At 41.5% G+C, this 23,811-nt stretch overlaps 2 protein-coding genes across 4 annotated transcripts in view; one reads left to right on the forward strand and one right to left on the reverse strand.

The window, feature by feature from the left end:
* Positions 1-20,569, forward strand: part of cckbra (cholecystokinin B receptor a) — a 30,969-nt gene extending 10,400 nt beyond the window's left edge. The window contains exons 2-5 of one of the 2 annotated variants that reach the window (XM_086199246.1): positions 405-653; positions 9,202-9,463; positions 15,195-15,322; positions 15,916-20,569. In XM_086199246.1, the coding sequence (XP_086055372.1) occupies positions 405-653; positions 9,202-9,463; positions 15,195-15,322; positions 15,916-16,496 (1,220 nt within the window). In that variant the 3' untranslated portion in view covers positions 16,497-20,569. The remainder of the gene's footprint in view (positions 1-404; positions 654-9,201; positions 9,464-15,194; positions 15,323-15,915) is intronic. The other variant, XM_086199253.1, reaches the window with a different exon arrangement.
* Positions 1-23,811, reverse strand: part of LOC147272670 (carboxypeptidase O-like) — a 64,824-nt gene that overhangs the window by 23,369 nt on the left and 17,644 nt on the right. The window lies entirely within an intron of this gene.

Raw genomic sequence — 23,811 nt, forward strand, 5'->3', positions numbered from 1 at the left:
CTGCACGCTACCAAATATGCTTCAGACTGATCAGAGACACCGTGCCTCATTTTGAGGAACAGGGAGACTGCTTTTTCTGGCACGACAGTCCTGACCTTCACGACCGCTGCTGCAGAAGTAAACAATCCACGTTTTTGTCAACTAATTTGTGCTTTTACAGTCTGGATCTTTGTTGTTTATGGCTGCTTTCAGCTGCATTACATATTTGGTTCTCTCTTGAGACTGAGAAAAATTATAAACAACAGCAAAGTGAAAGATGTTCAAGAGACAGGTTCGTAATTTCTATTCATGAGGACCAACGGCATTCATTATTTCAAGTAAAAGTGCGCTTCCTTCTAGATAATGAATCATCTGAATTCTAAACCCAGATGCTCTCGCTCTCTCTCTCTCCCTCTCTCTGTTAGAAATGGACTCACTGCGTATTCTCCTCTACTCGCTCATCTTCCTGGTCAGCGTGTTCGGCAACCTGCTGATCATCATCGTACTGATACTGAACAAGCGCATGAGGACCGTCACCAACTCCTTCCTGCTGTCGCTGGCCGTCAGCGACCTGATGATGGCCATCTTCTGCATGCCCTTCACCCTCATCCCCAACATCCTGAAGGACTTCATATTTGGAGCCGCCATGTGCAAGACTGTTACCTACTTCATGGGTGAGGGTTTCATTTTGCTAAACCGCTTTGTGGTTCATTCAAGTTGCTCTAAAGTTTTTAAATAAGAGTTTTATTTCTTTACAAAAACATCTAAGGAGTCATAAATCTCTCCAGCAGTAATTTAAGAAAAAAACCTTTTGTGTTTTCTGTTTGAGTCGCTTATCTTGGAACAATCGTTGCTCTGGCTTTGTCACTGCTCTGCTAAATATTTTGAATCTCCCACCCAATGAGAAACTTCTTTAATGTTTTATCTTTGGCAGAAGGTGAAATATTTGAACCCTTGTAGCCACACTGTGCAGTCCAAATTTCCCTCACTGATCTAATTGTTCATTGTCTTGCTGAGGGAAGAACAATTCCACTCTCATATCTGAACACTGGCTTGGAAAGAGCAGCAAACATCTGGCTCTCTCCAAGGGCACATGAATTTAACCACCAGCACCTCTAAAGTTAACATGATACATAACTGAATTTTCAGTTTACTTACTGCAGAGTGTAGCAGGCCTTTATTGGGAGCAGGCTCATCGTAGAGACAAGCCTTTATTTTTAATTTCCTTGTGTGAAGGAGCATGGAGCAGTGTGCTTTTTTTTGTTTAGTGGTGGCTCCATACCAGTTTTCCTCTCTGCGAGACAACTAAGCAGGTTGTAATGCATTTGTATGATTGCACTTTGCTTCACCTGCCATCTACAAGACAAACTAAAAAATATTAAAAAATATTCCTCAACATTCCCTGCATCCTAAAAAGAAAGAAATACGTTAAACCTGATTCCGTTATCTAGCACTTTGCTTCCATCTGTGTCCCCACAACTCTTCCATCTTCGACTGGGATGTTTGGCCAAAGGAATTTGGGCAAATAAATCAGATTATTTTTTACATATTTTGGATATCCGATCCAATTGTATCGATACCAAGTATCACCAGCCTTTATGGTTTTGGCTGGCTTTTAGTCGTCATCGTCCCCCCCTCTTTTTGACATCCTAGGGCAGAGCCTGGCTGGCCGTTTCCCTTTTCCTATCTTTATCCTACGCTTGCTAGCGGCCAACCCTTTTATGGAATCAATCTGAAACACCTGGATATGGATCAGGGTCTCACAGTTTCTAATTGTCAGGATCGTAATTGATGAAATCCTTCATATTTAGCAGGTGCAACCAGCTGATGATGATGGTCCAGCTCCGCAGTAGTCGTATCACAAATAAGTCCCTGAACTCACCACCCTTATGGTTCAGTATAAACACCAAGTCTCTGTCTTAACTGAATTGTCTGCTGTGTGTTCTTATTATGAACACATCCAAAAACTGCTACATCCGACAAAAAGTTGGTTACAATTTGGAAATCTTATATGAGTATTCTTCTTCCATTTTGAGCTGAAATGAGTTGAGATGAGCAGATCATTTCCTAAATCCTACACGACTAGCTGATAGGAAAGAGGAAGAAGTGAAATGAATGTGATTACTTTTCAAATAGGATAGGCCTTTTCATTCAGAGTCAAATGGTCTTTTTTACGATGTCGGGTCTTCTTTTGTGGCTGGCAGTGGAACAGGAAATGTACCTCATCCAGTAATTTTGAGGAAGGAATTTCGAGCTGTCTAACAAGAGCCCGTCTCTCAGAGAAGCTTTTCTCCAGGCTTCCTTTTGCTCATCAGAAGGTAGCCATCATGCTGAAAGTGCTTGAACGGTCACACATCGTCAGGAGTGTGACTTAGCTATGAGTTGGCTCCCATCAGGCTAGATTCAAGGTGCCTCGTGAGGCCTGAGTCAGTCTGAAGCACAAGAGGAGAGATCCACGACAATACTTTGTCTCTTAGATTCACTCCCAGCTTTGAATGGTTGAGAAGAGACACTGAATGGTAAGGTCCACAATCCTATTACTGTCTCAGAAATTTGATGCACCATCTGTGAGAACAGGCTTGCCGGATCTCCTTTTCAATTACTGAGCTCTCTGAGCTGTGATAAGGAGGAGGAGGGCAGGAGGGCCTGCTGCATTGGACTTTGAATACAAACTTTTGATTTAATCTAGATGCTTTGTCTTCATGCTTGTCATTTCAGTCAAGGTAGGGGCTGCTGAGCAGTGTAACTGATAATGAATGATGTCCTGGAAAAGACAAATCAATTACTGGCTTTTTATTAAATTGTGAATAATAAGCACAGCGCTGTCCACTGTGGATCTGTTGCATACTGCAGCTATTAATTCTGCAATTTGTCTGCACTATATATGCAATGATGAAGCAATCAATTATGCTAGTTTTTAATCGGAACATTGATGAGGTGTTGTGGAGGTTTTTTTCTGCTATAACCTAACTCAATTTCAGGGTATCATTCATGCAACTAGCAAAATTGAGAACTGGTCAAAATATAAAGAGCCACAGATTAAATTAGACTGCATTTGTTATGCAAAATATATGTAGCTAAACACTTCTTTCACTCCGTGGTGGATCAACTGCCTGCCATTTTGTTCTCATGACTGTCCACTGTCACATAAAGAGTTATTGTCAGGAGAAAAAGCACTCATGCTAGCATACACGCAAACTCGACTGTCAGATGTCCTACTAAGTCCAGGACTGTCCCAGTTTCAAGCTGATGAACTGAGTCATTGCCCTGTTTCAACACAATTTAAGTGGAATTACAAGTGGTTCAATCACTTGTTGCACACTGGCTTCAAAATACCACAACCTTGCATTTTGAAATATAAAAACTGCATTTTTTGTGCATCACAACCACCCATGAAATTTCTCTTTTATCGTTTGTATCATTTTGGAAGTCTAGAGGAGCCCCTCGATTAGTCACTTTAAATGTTAGCCAAGGGCTTAACTGCAAATTAGTCAGACGTGTCTAGAGTGTTTGCTCTATGGGCTGAACAGTGCGTGGGGCTTTGCACGACAGTTCAGCTTTTTGGGCTTCATGTGCTACTGAGACACTTCCATCTGAGTGAATGGGGGCCCGCCTACAATGTCTCTTGATGCATCCATGGCTATGATGCTGGTGGCTCTTCCTGACAGACCAATGCTAATCTGTTAGCTGTCATTCCAAACAGAAAGTGTCTTTTCTAAAGACCCAACAATTAAAATGTTTATGGCATCAATGGTATTGGCACACTTTGGTACATCAAGATGATTTTATTTGCATGAACATGTGGTACACTCCAGGATCCAGGTTTGGAAATTTGGTCTCCCTACACCTACATCTGGGTCAATAACAGGACAGTAAATCCACACATATTTCTCTCCTGGACTCCTGTCTCATAACTGTCCAGTATCTAAACCTTTTTCTCGAGTAGTTTGTACTCTCAGGATGGAGGTCAGATAAAGGTGGATGGTGCAACATAGCTAATAAGCTACTGTCTTCTCAGTCCCTTTAGAGTTCAGCTAGGTCGAGATGTTTTTTTCTGCTAGTCAGTGCTGTAAATTTATGCAAGCTGAACTCTTGGCTAGAATAGTTTGGTTAATGATGCAACTTTTTTGCACAATTCCTTTGGTTCCTCTGTGCACTGCTTGTTTGTCGAGATAAGGTTTCTCTGTTATTCTGTCAGCATTTGTTTCATTCTTCCTTGTGTTTGCACCCACACCAGTATAAATACTATCATTACTGTGTTTGTGATAGACATACATATTTCAAATGCTATATGTATTTAAGCCACAAACAATGGAATGATGAAACGACAAATTGAAACAATCCATATAAAATGCCTTCTTCCCGAACCTTCCCTAAGTGTCTGATCTGAGTCTTCCATCATCAGCCCAAACCAATCAATACACAGGATCATTGTGACTATCCTTGTCCATTGATTCCGCAACAGACCTGCTCAGCAAACTCATCTACCTTTTGCAAACTCATCTGTTCGCACACACCCATTAGACATATAATATGCAATCCATCTTTCCATTCAGCCATCAGGCCGTGGTTCCATCCATCTGCCCCTAGCTCAATAATCATATGAATCATAGACCCTCTACTCGTTCACTGGCAGTTATAAGATAGATGTTGTAATATTCTGGGTGGGTGTGTGTTTGTGTGCAATACTCAATCATATTTATGCATCCATTGCGTTCCATGTCCCCACTCACTAGCTGTCCCTCCACTTTGCATATAGAATTTGGATTTTTGAATAAACATGAAACAGAATTGGTGTGCAAGGGAATCTGTCACAACTGAGTAATTTGTAAAGTTTTCATACCTGAATGCTCAGTGAATTAGGTGTGCACCATAAGTAACTAGTTTCAGCCGAGGAGAGTAAACCTCCTCTCCCAGGCTCCCCTGCTGTCAAGGTGTGCTGAGAGATCCTCCACTCAAACATTCACAGCTTCACTGGAAAGCCAGTTACCTAGCAGCCTGCTGTGAGCATTCACTCCCCTCTTTTTAATGATCAAGAAAAAGGATTAGAGCTTCTCATTCCCTAGAAGAAAAGGGAGTGTGCAGGGGAGAGAGTGTGCACTTGTTGGTTAGTTGACTGGTAATTATTTTGGCAGCACCTTCTCTGGAGTCAGCTCCTCTCAAATATTAGCTTCTTCAAAGTGTCAGCCGGCGCGCAGGCGTGCAGGAAGCAGGCTTTTAATCTGAAAACTCAACTACTAGAATGGACTCAGAAGCGATAATGGACGCTCTGAAGACTTTAATGTATTGGCAAACTGTCCACGTGGTTTAAATATGCACAGAGGATATCGGCATTTATGCAGCAGCTGTATTTAAGAGCTGCTTGGTATTTAAATATAACAGGTAAACAGAGGCATGAAAACAGTGTGTGCAGGGCCCTCGGTCAGAGGGATAAAATGCATGGTTGCAGTGGAACAGTGCTGGGGCCATGGAATCAGACAGCAGTCGTTATCCCAGAATACAAAAAAAACACAGCGAAACAATGTATGGAGTAAGAAAACTAGCCTCAAGAACACTAGATGGCAGTATATCCCCTTACAGTTGATCACAATCTGTCGCTCTTAAGGTCCACCGTTTACGTCGTATATGAAAGAAGTCAGTAAGTAGCTTCCCTGTTGAACACCAGGCTTAATTTCAAAGACTATTAATTGACAATTCCTTGAGTCAGTCAACTATTTTGCCTCAAAATTTTGACCTAGCACCCGTTGGGATGATACTTCCTTGACTGTGCGCTGTCCTTGTTCAAGGCAAGATCCAGGAAACCAAGTATTTATGGGTTGAAGCACAAAAATCTGACTTTTTCCGAGCATGATGTAGACATAATGAGTGATCCTTAATCTCATCCTGGAAACGTCTGTTTCCCAGAAACCTTGCCTTAAATTTGAGGCTGTGTTTGCCCCTTGTAAAAATAAATATCTGTTCTTGTCAATGGTATTTTATTGCTTGGGAGATATTTACAGGTTTGACTGAAAGATGAAATATGGAACCATCTTCTTAATGCACTGTTGCTTAATGCTTTGCTACTGTGTATTTCCAAGTGTGTTTTACCTCACCAAGATTGGATAAATAACACTCAGTAACAATTCTTTAGAGCCCAAACAAATCGGTAGTGCTGATCTCATATCAGTGAGGGGATCCCCAGGCAGCCATAAAACAGATGGTCAAATGGATGAAATGCTGAGTGCGGCTGATGAATTTGGGCTCCTGAATGATGACTGAGTCAGCCAGACAAGAGCACATTCGTGTGTTCTGAATCTTGGTGAGTCGTCTGCATACCTACAGCAATTTAAATCACATTCAATGCCGTACATTGCATTGACGGGCACCTCCTTGCCGTACGCGTGATCTACCGTCACACGTCACTCATTTAAAACCTATGGCTCTATTTCACAGTCGTCAGCATCTAATGGGTCTCTATCAGCTGAACCACTGTTGTCTATGCATCCTTGCGCAAAAAAAAAACGGAATATAAATCTGTTCCATTAAATAAAATGAGCCAATTAAGCTCCGCAGCAATTTGCTCTATACGAAGGCGGCGAAGCCAGACTCATGCAGTTTTCATGCTGGCTGCTGGTGAAGATGAGTGTGCCATTCCTTCATTCGCATGCCTCCTCACCATAAACTTCCTTGCTTTGAAATCACTTCTTCATTCTATGGCAGGATCTGGAAGAGTTTTTCTTTCACGGTATCCATATCTGCTACACCTGCTTTACTGTTGCTCTGCTTATCCTCTCATATTTTTCTCCTTTTGACTATTTGTCCTTGCCATGTTAAAGACATATGAGAAACAAGGAAACTACTTTTCACTATCAGTGCGCTGCGCCTGGGCATGACCGCCTTCAAGCATCAACAAAACAAACCCCCCTCTCACGCGTGTGATTTCTCCATGTCAATCTTCAAACTTGAAAGAGACGTGTGGGTGTGTGAGACCATTATTTTCACAGTTTTGCAGCACTGTTTAGATCTGCACGTCACGATGGGGGGTTGCTTCTCTTGAGCGGTCAGTCAGGACTCTCCCAACTTTGTCTGACATAAGCAGAAATCCCAACTCGTTGTGTGATCACAGCAGGGGCTCACAAACAAGTTGCTTCCTGATTTCTCAGCCATGACAGCCTGGCCAGTAAGCCCAAATTGAAGATTGTATGTAGGCTCGCAATAGAGTTCAACATTTTTTCGCATGTCCTGTCTGGTTTCATGTAAGCATGGCAGCCATAGCAGCAAAAAAAAATGACCTCTCTTGCAAAGTGCTGAAATGCTTTAAATAACGCATAGCAGCAGTGTCGCCATCGACTCACGGAGCATAAAAGCCATTCAAACGTCATTTTGTGATCTTTTTGTTCTTTGTTCCAAGATAAAGGCGCCGTCAGACTGCACATCAAATCTCCACAATCCTCCACTTCTCCAGGTTGCAAGCCACACATTTGTAATACAGTGCAGCTGACAAACATGAAATCCTTAATCTCTCGGATTCTGATAACAAAGAGTTTATCGCAGAAGAAGAGTCTACCTCGCCTAAGGCTGATCCCTGAGAGAATAAATGTTCTCAGCCAAGCAGTCTACCACTATAATACTTAATATGGTTCCTGTAAATTGAATTGCACCCTGCTCATATGAGTTTGCATAATGACTTCCTTTCTTGAATGGTAATGCGAAGTTATGGTTAAGACGGGATATGTTCTATCCTCACAAACAAAGAATGGTGATTAATATGTTGCAGACACAGTGAACCGATGTGGTTGCTGCTTGTTGCAACAAAGGATCAGGGAGGCGAGTTTATTCCTCGGGGTCTTCTTTGTACTCTAGCTGCTGGTGACATGCAGGTATGGGCTTATTAATGTAATTTGTCTCATCTGGCCTCACCCTGAGCACACAGGCAATAACCTGACTGAGCTGGCTTCCCTCTGCAGATTATGCATATTTATACATGCATCTACATCATGGCCCTGGATCGTCCCTGAAGGAATTTAAAACTCCAAAGAGATAGTGTGCTGAGATTTTCAAAGAGGTGCTCCTGAACCACTCGAAAAGATGGATTAAATCCCCTAAAGGATTTGGGAATGAAGATAAGGCCTGACAAATACAGGATTTTTTAGGTCAATGTCAGTTTGAGGGAGTAGGACAACTCTTAAATCCATAGATCAGCTAATACATTCAATTTTTGCTTCGACAACTTAAACACCATCGTCAGACTCTTGTGACAAATATATTTAATTTCAACAGGATAATTTATATTTGGGAAAAAAAAGCTTTATCAACCAAAATGATAAGCAGCAATACACAGAGTAGTGACCTGACCTATACTGGGTATTTAAGGTTGACCAATATCAGGGACTTCAAAAAATTCTTAAATCGATACATCAGCTCCTATTTTTTTTAAAATGATCCACGAAATGTAGTAATCAAAAGCTTGTGACAAAGATATATAGACTGTCTTGTTCAAATTAGTATCAGTGCACAGAAAAACAAACCACTTTGAATTTCATAGCTGTAAATTACCCCGCGCATCTTTTTTTCCGAATTTTTTTCCTCAATAAAAAAGATTTCATATCTAACAAATAAGTCAAATCCTGCATTCTTACAGTCAGCGCAGTCACTACCATTTAAAGTCCCATTCAGCAGCTAATGGCTTTTCACAAATCGAGTTATGGGCCAACAGAGCATTGCAGTTTGTGTAAGTAAGCAATAATGTTGTTTGAATAAAATTTATAAAAAAACCAATGAAGTTGATGATTTACTTTCAGCAGTCAGCGGAAGCTTTTTTCAGCATCAGAAAGACCTAACAGTATATGGACCTGACCCCCAGCCCTGCAATAAACAGTCCTACCCACACTACTCATCAATATGTCAATCCTATTGACAAGAGGAGTACAAGGGATCAATTGCTTTTAGTTGGCATGGACTGTGATGTTCTTCCCCTTCCAAGTCCATAAAAGTCCAAGAGATGTGAGGGGTTTGTTTGCTCTCCTTGGAGTAGGCTGGATGAAAGACATTTGGCAAGGGTGGTCCCATGTTTGGAGTGCCCAGAAAGGAAGGGTTCATGGGAAGTGGGAGTCCAGTCAGTAAATTCTATGTCTGGTGGCCTTGAGTGTGCTTTACAACCTTGCCATCTTGACAGCCTTGCCAGTATTTGGTGAGACATCTACAATAAAAGTGGATTTGTTTCCTCTCTTTTCTCCCCTTCAGGAATATCCGTCAGCATTTCCACCTTCAGTCTGGTGGCTATTGCCATCGAGAGATACAGCGCCATCTGTAACCCGCTGAAATCCCGAGCGTGGCAGACCCGATCCCATGCCTATCGTGTCATCGCCGCCACCTGGGTGGTGTCACTGCTTATCATGATTCCCTACCCGGTGTTCAGCATCATCAAGACTTTCCCAAAGACAAACAGCACTGTTGGCCACATGTGCCGCCTGGACTGGCCCAGTCAGAAAGCTGAGCAAACCTGGTAAGTCTGGCTTGGCCAAGTTCAGAAGAGGAAACAGTTCCCATCAAAGTATTCTGATGCTGATTCTGATGTTGAAGTTTTGCTTTAGAAAAGGTCGATGAGCACAAGAAAATTTGAAATACTCCCTCAATCGAGCAGTGGGAATGAGATAGAAACCTCTGAAGAAACCAGCTACTTCATATTTACTTTTTTGCAACATTTTCATTGTTTGCTTAAAATTTAGGTCAATAATAATTTAAACTCAAAGTGTACAAAATAATATAGTATGCAATAAAAAAAAACGGATAAACATGGTGGATCTGTCTTCAATGACAGGAAGGGGGAACCATCTGTCTTGCTGGTATATTTTGGTGATTACGGTTGCTTGTTATTTTGCAGTTGCCATTCTGAACACACAAGCTCCAACTAAAGTTTTCCAGACTTTTAAAATGTCTTATATGCATGACAATCGTTTGGTGGACGTGCCGCGACAACCATACCAGGGATAAGAGGGTAAAATATGAAAGAATGAAGTCAGCTAGCAGAAGGAAATATAGTCTGTCTGGCTGTGCTTTGAAATGTGTTAAGATATCCTGATTTGCATAAGTAGTCATTAAAACATTTGCATAAGCATTAGCTTGATGAAGCGAAAACTAGCATCCGGTTTTGTGCAATCAGACCTCTTCCATCTGATTGGTCACAATTAGGAAGCAGACTACACGATGATTTGGTCATTTTAGTATGGCTATAGTTCATCGAAACACATCAGTTTCATTTTGTTTTCTGTTACACATGATGAACTTTATACATTTTGATCAATACTGTTGACTCAGAAAAAGAAAAAAAAAACAGCTCCAAACATATTTACTTTGTCTTTCTTCCCTCTTGGAATCATTCACAACAGTTTCAGTACTTTCATTTCTGGAGAAACTAGAGAAATAAGTAGAGTCAAAATGACATTATTTTCGTGAAGCAGCACATTCGTTTAACTCCTTTTTTTAGTCCAGTTTTGTAACAGAGTCACTGCAGAGCTACTGCTGCTAAATGCATGAACTACGTGCATCACAGTTAAAGATGTTTAAAGATACTTCCACAGAAAGAGGTTAGCGGCTGGCAGAGTTGTGGGTCTGACCTGCGAAGGAATGTGACTAAATTCAATAGAGACTTCCAAACATTTGATTTATTTCAAAGAATGCATTTTAACTCCTGTTGCAAGATGTAATCACTCTGAAGGGGAAAAGAGACAGTTAAAGTAAGCTTATAAGCAAGCTAGTTTCCTCCATTTCTGAATCTTCTGCTCTCTGTTCTCTCAGAGGTCAGCTGAGATCCCTCGCTCTGACAGCACAAAATCACCGACATTGAAACTAAATGAATGATTTGCATATTCGCGCTTGAGAGAATCCTCTGAAATGAAGACAAATTTTGAATGTGAGCATTCTGTGCAGTTTCTTTTCATCCTGCCAAGAGGAAGAATGAGAGGGATTAAGAGGACAGGGACTCTTTCGTTCTTGTCATTTTAAGATTGAACCTTTGGGCTTAAAGTGTAAAGGCAGTTACAGAGGTGAATGAATGGAATCACTGGGGGGGTGTATCAAGATGAAGAGGTGAACAGTGGGCCCCTGTTCAGGCTTAATTAAGAACAGTGAAATGGAAGTATATTCCATCCATCCATCCATCCATTTTTTCCTCTTAAGGGTCGCGGGGGGGGGGGGGGGGCTGGAGCCTATCCCAGCGGCTACAGGCGAGAGGCGGGGTTCACCCTGGACAGGTCGCCAGTCCATCACAGGGCCAACACATAGAGACAGACAACCATTCACACCTACAGTCAGTTTAGAGCATCAATCAGCCTCGTCCCCTCATGATGTCTTTGGACTGTGGGAGGAAGCTGGAGTACCAGAGAGAACCCACACAGGAACAGGGAGAACATGGAGACTCACTCAGAAAGATCCCGTGCTAGAGCCGGGACTCAAACCCAGATTCTTCTTGCTGTGACGCCACAGTGCTGACCACTGCACCACCGTGCCGCCTGGAAGTATATTGTAGCGCCAAAAGGAAGAAGAGGTGGCTGCATCATTATAAACATTAATAATATTATTATTATATATTATAGAGATACTTGGTAGTGGTGTTGCAGCACTAATACATAGATTTTTTTTTTTTAATCAACACGATTGTGCCGCTGCTCTTAAAAAGGACGAAGGGGTAAAACTCATGCAAAAGGTCAGGGAAGAAACGATTATTGCTGCTGCACTGTGGATTGCTTGGTGTTAGGAAGGTAATCCATCCAGCTGACGTGTCCCCTAAGGACCAATAAAAGTGCCTCAAGTAGAAGGACGCACAGCTGAGGGGATTTTACAGCAGGGCTGAGTATTCTATTTGGAGATTTTTACAGATTTGCCGTTACACAATGACGGAGCTTGACATGGCAAAACCTTCTTTTTCTTGACAGGCTTTTGTGTCTGGAGAATTCTCTCTTCTCGGACTGTCTATCAAACTCCTAAGTTTTGCTGGAACAGGCGAGGCTGCGGGAGGCCAGTTAATTAGTCTGCTCAGTGAGGAGTAGGAGGAGGGGGGAAAAAGTCCAATCCAATGTGTCACCTTCTTCTCAGTTTCATCCTTACCTATCATTACAGAAAGACTCATCTTTGAACCTTTAACCCCGGTGTCATTTCAAACTGCTGCTGCAAGTGATCGCCTTCTTCATCACCCTCTCACTATATGGAGATTGCACCTAATTAGACAGTTCATAGAGCTACAGTAGCATCTACTTCAAGCCTGAAACGACAAGTGGAGATGATGAACAAATGATAAATGTAATCAGATGTGAATCAACTCCAAGCAGCAAGGATACTGCGGAGGGATTCTAATGTTATGTAGCAAAGCAAATTAACAATTTAATACAATACCATTTTGCATTAGAGTATAACCTCATTATCCAGGTCTCCGACAGTCTGTAATTTCTGGTGCAGGGATTATGTGCGTTTGACTTTCACAGATGATTATTTAATTATATGTACTTTATACATCGTACCATCCAAACTGAACTAACCAGTAGCATCGCTAAAACATCTTGAATGCATTACACAGCATGCAGAAAACATCAAAATGCCTTTCATTTCCTTTAACATTTTCCAATAATATTTTCTATAGAATTACAATCATTTATTTCCTTCACCCTCAGTATGAGTAATTAACTGATACTTTAAAGAAGTGCCTCTCAACTACATACCAAAAAGCTGCTCCGCTCGCATCATGCTGGCCGATCTTAAAGTGAAACTGCAGTTTGTAGATCATTGGCTAGAAACAGTCACCTTAAAAAGAAAAGGTGTCGCGCCTTTTACATTATCAAGGACCCTGCTAATACCTGGCTTTTGTCAAAGCACAAACCCAGGTGAATGTAGTCATTTGCAGTCTGCTTGTTAGCATCGTTAGCAAGGAGGTTATTTGAATGATGGGTTTTTTTGTCAGCAAGAGACTAAAAAAACCTGATTGAATTTCTGCATTTGCTTGTGTTGTTGTATTTGGAGTACAAAAATGTGCTCATGAATGTTACTTTCTTTGATATGGTTCCTCAATATAAACCAAACACATCTTTTCCAGCTGATAATCAGGAAGCTTTCAGGTGATGCGGGAACAGTCAAAAGGGGGTGTGTGAATATTTAAAATGCTGTTTTTCATATATCCCAAGGCTTCTGCTCCATCTATCAGGGTTTCCCCTTTCTGAATCTAGATTTTCCGCCACATCAAACACCCAGCTGGTGAGAGGCTGCGACTGAAACCTTTTTTTCCCTTCTTTTTAAAGCGTTGAGAAGCGAAAGAGTGCGGCTGTGCACAGTTCAGAGGGTCACCCAGGAAGGCATTACAATATCAGAGAATGAATGAGACCCAGCCTCTTCCTCCGCTGCCACTTTCAAGTGCTGACTGATGTGCACGCTGGCGGTTGTGAGCACTCATCAGTAACAAGGAATCAAAAGGGAATTGTAGGTGCAGATAGTAAAGATTTACGATGATCAAAGTGATATCAGTGCTGTTTATTTATCTTATTCACAGGTTATTCTCTTAGTGATTCTGCTCTCCCTCTCGCTTCAATCAACCTCATTTTATTCACTAACCTTGTAAATGCCAAAACCCACCTGCAGCTTTGAAAGGAAGCAAAAATCCCCCAAACTGCACTCTTTGATAATAAATTAAGGTACTTTATACATGGTTTCTCATGCAACCCATTCACCAACATCACTCACTGCTCTTCCCATGGCTGTGGAGTGTTGAGGGTCTACGCTGTGACAGAAGCATGCAGACCAGCAGGCTGCACGCAGTCAACTACTTCTGAAACTCACACACCCTCTCACATCTCTGATTGTGAAACAGTGTTGAGAAACATCAACACTTGCTGACATTTTTGCAACTTTTTCTTTGAGGTGTCATCAATCCTCGCACTCGGGAGAACTGTCATCACTACTCTGTTTGAGAAAAGTGGAACATTCATGATCAGAAAACAACTGAGTGTGGAGGAGTTCAACATGTCGAACTGGATACAGCATATTCAATAATTAGACTAAAATTACATGTATAAGTGTGTAGTTGTGTGTGTGTGTGTGTGTGTGCGCCTGTGTGTGTGTTACACTGAGTCCACATAAGGGCACCATGTGTGTATATATGCACTTGTTTACTATGTAAACTGTCAATATACCCTCAACATGGTTTAAAGGGTAGTGATGAAAACCTCTTAGGTCAAACCGGAGGCTGACTTTGTTCTACTTGTGTCATCGAGCTCCAGACCTGCAGCAGCCAACTGGTTCAACTGGTCATACGCTACACACCAGAAAACCTGAGATGTTTTCAATCACTTTAGTAGCAAATAGCAAAAAAAAAAACATTGAAGATAAGGGACATAAGAGTTCTAAGGGTTTAGTTAAAGCTGCTAAAACAATGGATCAAATTATGTTATATTGATGAATCTAGATGATTTCACCCAAATCAAGCATTCCAAACCAGTGAGGTTGTGGCCATTAGCCAGTAAGCAAGGATTGCAAAGTAAAGCAAGCAGAGCTCCATGCAGTCTGACAGCTTCATGGATGGCCACCATCCCTCTCCACTCTACCTCTTCTAAAACCAACCTCCATCCACTGGGATTCAAAGATGATCTGAAAAGCTTTTCGTGGTCAGAAGTGGTGAGGGCAAGATCACCTAACGTGTGTGATAAATGGCCCATTCTCATCAACACAATAAGTCAGGAACACCTTTAATAACTTCGCACATTTTGGAAAAAAATGTCCACTTGGACTCAAGGAGGAACTGAAAAGATTTTGGTGGTCAAAAGGTCATGATCACTGTCACTTCCAAAGAACATGATATCTTGGCAACATCCACTGGGACTCAAAGGTAACCTGAAAAAAAAAGGTTGGCTGTCAAAAGGTGACTGTGACAGGCAGCCATCAGTGTAGTAGCTGTAGTTTCTTTGACTTTTTCGAAGTAGAAGTCACCAGTGCCAAGTATGGACACAGCACAAGAGGCTTGACAGACAGCACAAGAGTAGGCGGGCTGCACGAAGAGCTCACCCTTCTGTACATTAAGAAAGGTTGTGAGGACAGAAAGAATGTCAGCTCTGAATTACATTCGTGGTATCTTTTTTTTTAATCTTGTTTTCCAACCAGTACCTACAGAGTCTGTTTCCATTTTCCATTTTCAAATGGATTCAATAGTGACTTTTCTCTCTGTTTGTCTGCCTTTTCCCCCTCTGGCTGTTTTCCAGGTATGTGCTGCTGCTGTGCATTCTGTTCTTCATCCCAGGAGTAGTGATGATTATAGCCTACGGTCTGATCTCCAGAGAGCTCTACCGGGGCATGCAGTTTGAGATGAGCCAGAACACAGAACCTACTGGTGAGATCCATCATAAAGTTAATCCAGAAAGCTTTCTGTTAGCATTGATTGAATTTATCACCTGTAAACAAAATCACTCTTTTTACCTTTCACGAAAAGCAGGGAAGTACAAATAAAAGATAGATCATTCAATTGAGTTTATTCAATAAGCAAATTCCAGTTAAATGAACAAAAATAAAAAATTTTCATTTACATGCAAACAACCTACAAACATTTGTTTCGCCCCAGGCTGAGAGTGACATATTTTGCTGCTACCCACATGTTCTGCACCTGTTACATCTCATATTCCTCTCAGCTGTCATCCTCCACTAGTTTTCATACTTGTTTGGAATATCTTAGTGGACCTTACAGCTTGTGTTCCCGATAGAAAAGGTAAAAGGTGTCAAGTATAGTTGCAGAGAATGTAAATGCATGTCCCCTCAGGTGAAATCAAACTGTTGTAGTAACTGAGCATTGGTTTCCATGGAGCTTTGAGGGTGATTCATCAAGGTTGAGATGCTCTGAAATAGCCATCAGCTCTGATAATCTTGGCCAAGTTGTTTTTCTGCCAAGCACACTTTTACATTCCTTCATGTTCGATTTCGTCATCTCAGCAGGCCAGAGGAACGGCGTGAGCAGAGCTGTTGCCAGCTCTAATGATGACGATGATGGCTGCTATATCCAAGTAACCAAAAAGAACTCCTCTGCCGTGGAGCTCCCCACCCTCGCCGCATCTGGCACCAGCCAACCCAAGACTGAGCGTGCTCGCAGCAACACCTCAGAGGCCAAGCTGCAGGCCAAGAAGCGAGTCATCCGCATGCTGATGGTGATCGTGGCGCTCTTCTTCATCTGCTGGATGCCACTGTACTCAGCCAACACCTGGAAGGCCTTTGACCTGAAGTTGGCCTCTAAAGCCCTCTCAGGAGCACCCATCTCCTTCATCCACCTGCTGTCCTACTCCTCAGCCTGCGTCAACCCCATCATCTACTGCTTCATGAACACGCGCTTCCGCAAGGCCCTGCTGTCCACCTTCGCGTGCTGTTGTCGCAACCGCCTCTGCCGCCGGTGCTACTGGTGCAGGAGGCGAGAGGGTGGAGGAGACGATGGGATCACTGCTACCTCCATGGCTGCATCAATGGCTACCTCCATGTCCAAGTTCAGCTACACCACCGTCAGCACCACCGGCACCTGCTGAGCCTGGAGCAACGCCAGGCAGTGGCGTCGGGCAGCAGCAACATTTCAATCTCCTGTTTTTCACTCTTCATCTTAACATGCTATGAGTCATGTGCTGAATAAAGTCGCTGCCCTTGTTTATGAGGTTCAAATTCTGTGTGCATGGTTGCAGAATGTGAGGCGTGTTCACTCCTCTCATGTTTAATCGGCGGCGTTCGCTTTGTGGCATCCAGAAGAAAACATCAAGTGCCTGTGCTCGTTGCGTGGCTTTGTCTGTCATGTTCGCTGACATGATTCCTATGTACATTAAATGACTGTCTTTATGTTCTTACTTGGCCAAAGGCTAATTTTAGACATACTGATGAATGAGAGCCACAATGAATCAGTATGGATCATATTCTCACCAAAAATATCAAAGGGAGCAGGGTAAACGCCGTCTTTTTGTGTTCAAGTAGTGTGTCTGAAATATGAAATTCAACTCATTGGCCTCTTAGTAATTTTTGGGTATTCTTGATCCGTTGTCTTGTGTGAATCTAACCTCCTGTATAATAAAGCACTCACAGAGCCTCAATCTGCAAATGTATGTAGAAGACTGACGTTCCCAGAAGGATGTGAATTAGCAGAAAGTGCAGTCTGTTGAAGGCTGATTGCACCTGCCTGTTGCTCCAGTCTGCTACAAATGGCACAGAGAAGTGCTCCAGTCAAACTCACCCTTTCTGCTCAATTATCTCCATGATGTCTTTTCTGTTCTCTCTGCCTTCCGCCGCGGTGCTGCCAATTACAAGTATTAAGCCCCGTGTTTCCAGGCACAGACTAACGAGGTGTTTCTCAGGGACACTCTCCTACCGTGCACAACTCATGGCTTTGCTTCAGTAAAGGAGAACAAAAAATGGTTCATCGCACTATTTCTGAGCCCTTCCATTTTCTAACTTGATTTTACTGGCCTGTTTCATACAGTGTGTAAGGAGACACAAAAGGAATACACAAGAAAATGGCTGTGTAAAAATTAGAAGGTTAACAAGAATAAAATCAGTAGGGGAGTTTGCTCACACCAAATGCAAAGCAAATTTTCCCCATAATTAAATTTAATATGAAGTAGAGGCGAATGATGATCTGATTGATTAGTTTCAATGACAAGATGTGATTTAACAAAACAAAAAAAAAACAAAAAAAAAAAGCATTTATAAATCAAGACCTCATCAATTGCTCCAAATTACAAACACGATGAGTGTGGAAGTGAATAATTTAACAACCTATTCAAATATAAAACAGAATTTCATCAGTTGGCCTCAGAAGCACACAACTTACAGGATTTGTGTTTAGGGGTGTGATGTAATACTTTAGTCCTACATTGGGTGTATGTTGTCAGCTTAGTGCTGTCACTTCCTATCACTGTCAAGTTTGGGACTCTTTTCATGTCCTCCCATCGTCTAACGCTCCCCGTGCCACCAGCCCCCCCACCCCCACCCACCACCCTGCTTTAAATCATTCTCAGTGCAGAGGCGTACGAATATATGAATGACAATAGCATGCGGGTGACAGCTGAGATTTGCAGGCACAAGCACTGTCCGAGAGCACTTTACAGGCGATGGCAGAGACGTCAGTTAGTTGGGCTCACAGGCCGACAATTGGCACACAAATATCCCTGGGAGAGCTCGAGTTGAAAACCCTTTGCCACTGGCCTCCAGTCGGAGTGTTCTTCTGTAATTAAAGGAGGAGACAGTGAGCCATTTCCATATCTTTGCCAGCACTTGTGCTTGGTACATTCATTTGACTGCACCTTTCATTTTCAGTTTTGCCTGGACTTTTTCCACCTGAATAGAACAAGAGTTCAGGCTTGGGGTTTTTGTGCATGCTAAATTTCACAGTAATGCATTTTCTTTTCTGATTTAAACATCTGGGCAACCTTGCTCATTGATGTTACGGAGCAACACTTACAAAAGGGCAACGATTTACTATAAAAATGGTTTTTTTCTTGAATCTTATATCTATTTTCAACAGATTTGCTGGCTTATTTGTTAGCACAGCCTGTCCATATCGTAAGGTGATAAGATCTATTTATTTTGAGGAAGTTCATGCGAGAAGGCCAGATGGGGTGGTGCAGCAAGAACCCAACTTTGTGGTGGAAGTGTGGAGTTCAGGTCCCATCTTCAAGAGCAAATTTCACAACTTGAAAAAGTGCTTTGTACCTAAATATCTATAGCATCATAAAACTGATGTTTGTTCATGTCATTCCAGAGCGAACAAACATCAAAGTGTGCTGAGCAGCATCTGCATTTCATTGAACGCGTTCCCTCACCTTTACTAGGAGTTGCTGTGCCTCAGACTGACCAGACCTCAAATGTTGCATTAATACAACACGGAACATTATTTTTGAAGTGGGAATTTTGTCTTTTCGATTATAAAAATGTGACACCCATACAAACACAAGCATACACACACTCACTGCTGATTGATAAACTCTTCTGACACACAAAGAGACAAGCAGAAATGTACCTGAAAGACTGCTGCATCAAAGTTGGGGAAGCATGATAGTTGACCCAGAAAAGATTTTTAAAAAGCTGGTATTTTTTTTATCCTGAATTTCCGACACTTGTGGTCCATCTTCATTCCCTTCAAGGCAAAGTTGGTGGGAACACTTGAGTACATTAATATGTCAGCACATTTAACTGACCGATAAAAGGATATTGATCTTTTAATCTTTCCTACTCTGCAAGAAAGTAAATGAGCATATTCCCGATAACCATGTTTAAGCTTTTCTGCAACTATTTGAATGTCACCTGAGACAAACATAAAGAATTGATCTCCTGACACTTCCTGTTGTTTGTCCAGGGATGAAAAATCTAATTTGAACTGTCCCTGAAACGTCCTGATGCTTAGTGAAACTGAAATGACATTGGCATGTGACCGTTCCTCTCTCATGTCTACCTCCCTAACTAAGAATCCCATTCGTTGCCTCAGGCGGCACACAAGGGAACCTCATTTGTCTGTTTAGTTGGGGGCACAAATTGTGATCATCTCAGGATACAAATGAAGTGAGTATAAAATGTAAACTGCAGAGTCATCTTTCATCAATGTCACTTGTCATATTTGTGACGATGATTCATTTTTATATAAAAAGTCATGTGTCATTTTCAACGCAGTATGTTCCTCTTCCAAGCACCAACGAATAGCTCTGACATGCCCTTTGTACATTTGCTCTTACTTCACTTATAATTCAGAGGATTTTCATGTGTTGAATTTAATTGAGGGATTGCATGCTTTGTGAAGCTTTAACTAACAAACTCCCTATTTAGCAATGCTACAAAACAAAGCTTTTCTTACTGTCTAATAACCTGGCAGAGGGAAGATTCAAGATTTCCACCCAACAGCAAACACTGACAAAGCACTCATTAGTAAATTTGAGGGTTGTTTCTCTTTTATATATGATGGCTTGGATGGATTTCTGATTTTGTTCTGCAGAATAATTCAAAATGGTAAAGAGCTGTTTCTGCCGAAGGCACAGAATGAAATATATTGTTTTGTTCAGGTTTTACACTTTAGCCTAACCATGAAGCAAAGTTAGCATCTGTTTTTATGTCTTTCTTTTCATGTTCAAGTGTTATTTGGCCTTAGACATCAAAAAGATGGGTTTCTTTGATTGTTCTTTTGGGGTTTGTTTGGTTTTTGTTTTGTTTTTTTGCTTTATAAAAGCTGAGTTACACGTTCTGAGGGAGCATCTAAGATGTTAAACTCTCAGCTCCAGTAAAATAAAAAAAAAAATATATATATATATCAAGAAAGTGGGAGTCTGAGGTGAGGGGAAGAAAACATATATTCAGCTCTTATTAATGTTGGAGCTCCTCCTCCGATGGTGAAGATGTCTGTGTTTGTGCGTCCACTGTTTACTGAAGCAGCCTCCATGTCCGAGACTTTTTAAAACAACAACCACATCTGGTGCCTGCTTGTGCAATGTTGTATTAATGATATGTTGTCTGTTAGCTGAAACGACCTCTCGTCAGTGTGAGGTTATTGGTGTTTGTGATGTTTTGATTTCAATGTATGTCCAGTATACTTATTATGATGCATTCATGGTTTCGGTACATGACCACACATACAGGATTTTTCTTGGCAAATGTCCATTATTTAACAAAAATAAAACATTTTTATGTCATGAATGTGAGACTATGTATGATTAATTCCATATAATGCCCTGGAGTGATCGAAGAGAGAAAGTATTTTGTGGCCCCAAGATAAAGTATAAACCGTTCACACACACTTTGATTTATTTGTGGCAATGTGATAAAAGTCATTCCAACAAATTAATCAACTTGTGAGAGCAAGTAACCTCTTGGTTACAAATTAAACAAAATGCAAAGTTTTTGTATGGTGCCTTTCTACCTTAGGAGTTCTGTAAGTGCTTTATAGTGTCATCTCATTCACACACACACACACACACTGATGGTGGAGGCTTCCATGCAAGATTCAAACCCCACTCATCAGGAGCAACTGGGGGTTAGTATCTTGCTCAAGGACACTTCAACATGGTTGCCAGGGAAAGCGAGGATCGAACCAGCAACCCTCTGGTCTGACAGCCACTCTACCACTGAGCCGTGCAGCCCCTAAATGTGTGAGCAAGTTACAGTATAGACCTTTTGTAATATGTCTTTCACTCTGCCTGCTGTCCCTGCATATGCCAGTGATTGAATAGCTTTTTTGTTGCGAAGTCAACTACATGACACAAATTCTCTAGTCTGAAACACTCATCTCAAGCAGAAAAGGAAGGCAAATGAATTTTTTTTTTTTTTTTAAAAAGCAACCAGAATGGCAAGTCAGCGTCCCCAGTGAGTACAGCATGGTCGGATTCAAAGTCCTCAGGGGCTGAGAAGCCCTCAGGAAGTTCACATTTCATGGATGAGGATGAAGAAGAGTCTGGATGTTCTGGAGTCATCACCAGAGCAACACACCCCTGACACAAACATAATCTGTCATGTTGGACCAGAAAAGAGATAAAATGTGGATTCCCCCCCCCCCCCCCCCCAAGTTTTCCTTCAGATGCACTGGGCTGTGTTAAAAAAAAAATAAAATAAAAACAGGAGCACATTTGTTTTTTTCCCAGGCAGTCGGGAAGACAATGAGGCTTTTTAAATATTTTACACAGTCAGAGCACAGAGTGAAATACAACACGTTGGCTGAATATTAACAAGCTACACTGTTTATGTTGTAACGGATAGAACTTAAAGACTGCTCTTTGCAATGGCTATTAGGCTACACAAAACCAGACATTAGTTTTAAATCACATACTGTATGATGTACTGTAATGAATTTTCCAGCTTTCTATAGGCATCGCTGACACAACTACCACACTTCGTAAAAGGACAAGAAACAAGAACGTCTACTGATGTGTTTAAGAGCAGAAAATGCTGCTATTTCTAGCTAGCAGGTTTAGTTTGAAAGAATCGTCAGGAGAAGGTAGAAATGTCAGGGAAGTGAAGAGAAGCAGTCCCAGATGATTAGTCCATGGCTGGAATGAGGCTAATGACTCAGTGGATCTTTTTCACAGCAGACTTGTTCGCTCTCCATTGTGAGGGAAGGGAAGGTCTCAACAATGGCTCTGTTCATGCGCAATAACAGAACCACCAAGCTGAAGCAACCCTCATTTATTCATTATGAAGTTGTGAAAAGGCAAACATCAGCATCTTAATGACATATCTGAGCAAACACTTGTCACTCCAGGTCGCTTTTGTTTCTGATCATGCCTGCCAGTGATGATGGCTTTAAAGCTAACAAACAATTTTCATCAAATGAAGTCAAAGTCAAAAGTCAAAGTCAACTTTATTGTCAAATATACTATACGTGCATGACATACAGCATGGATGAAATTTCAGTCCTCTCAGACCCACGCTGCAAAAACAGGCAGAGTGCAAAACAGGCAGGAATAGTATAAAGACATCAAAAATAAATAAGTAGACAACATTTGAAGTAAACACTCAACATTTGACATACAAGGCACTGATGGAATTTCCTGAGGTAGTGCGGCATCGTGCAAAATAGTGCAATGGGAGAGTGTCCGTGTAAAGGGGTGGGTGGGGGTGCAGAGAATGAATGTGAAATGTGCCAATACTGGTCCTTGGCACAGACCGTATCCTTTAACCCCATAACTCAGTGAAATTCAGCCGAACTTCACTTCCGCCTTGTTGCATTATCACAATTTTTTTTTTTTGTGCAAAAAGTAGTGACAGATTCGAAACATTTGAAATGCAGAATTCAAATTTTTACAAGATCAATGTTGTTAAATAAGTCAGAGACAAATGGAGAAGGATTGTGTTGTGCATCCGAGCTTTTTTTTTCCTTCCCATAAATATCCTGTTGTTCAGTGAAGGGTTGACGACAAATATTTCAAAGAAGAGTTTGGAAAAATATTTGAGAGCAACTGAGCTAGCTGATTTGGAGTCTCTGAAAATATCAGCTTCTTTTTTGTAATTTGGCATTTGAGAATCCATTGAAGCGACAGGATACAGATGATGCAACTATTCAGCACCTCAGTGCTGCATAAAATGAGAAGTTTTTATCCTGTGTCCCATTGTTAATTGCCCATGTATCTCTTGATGCCAGATTTAGAGAATGAGATGCAAGAATTTTAACTCACTGGTCTGATAACTTCTGAAAAATCTGAGGGGTTTGACTATTTAAATATGAAACGTAGCAGAGGGCAAACCAAAAGTAGCTGGCAGTGCAAATTTCTTGAACTCCATCACAGCTAAACGCAGATAAAAATCAATATAAAGTTCCTCCCAATATTCCCAATTTTACCAGAAATATGTAAATATTCCAAACAAATAACATTTCATTACTAATCTGTAATTTCAGCCAGTAACATGTGGCCCAGCCTCTGAATACAGCAGGTGCTCACACTGTGTTCTATACACCATTAACCCACTGATTTCGACACTATTTGTCATGGCTGCTATCCGCCACAGGGTTCAGTAATGGAAGTCACCGCAGAGCATCTAGTAAATGGACAGGACTTCATTTTTTGCACTCCCACCTGCACTCCTCCTTCTAGCAGAACAACACAGACAGCTCATTTATCTTTAGTTGCAAGGCATTACCAGGTATTCCTGATGGCCTGCAGGACACACTTATCTTCTTCACCTCATCATCCTCTTCCCCTATCAGCTTGCAACACAAGTCAGAAAATAAAAGCGCTTGATTAGCAGGCTGAAGATACGGCTCAGTGCAAGTAGGCTTGGGTTAATTCATTTAGCACTGAAAAAAATCAAGGCTCTTTTACATTGAAAGGGGCAAAAATGAACACAGGCGCAACATTTCATCCTGTAATACATGTGTAGCTAGGA

This window comes from Aulostomus chinensis, chromosome 1 (assembly GCF_037954235.1).
Source record: "Aulostomus chinensis isolate RoL2024-O1b breed Wild chromosome 1, RoL_Achi_v1.0, whole genome shotgun sequence".
Lineage (NCBI taxonomy): Eukaryota > Metazoa > Chordata > Actinopteri > Syngnathiformes > Aulostomidae > Aulostomus > Aulostomus chinensis.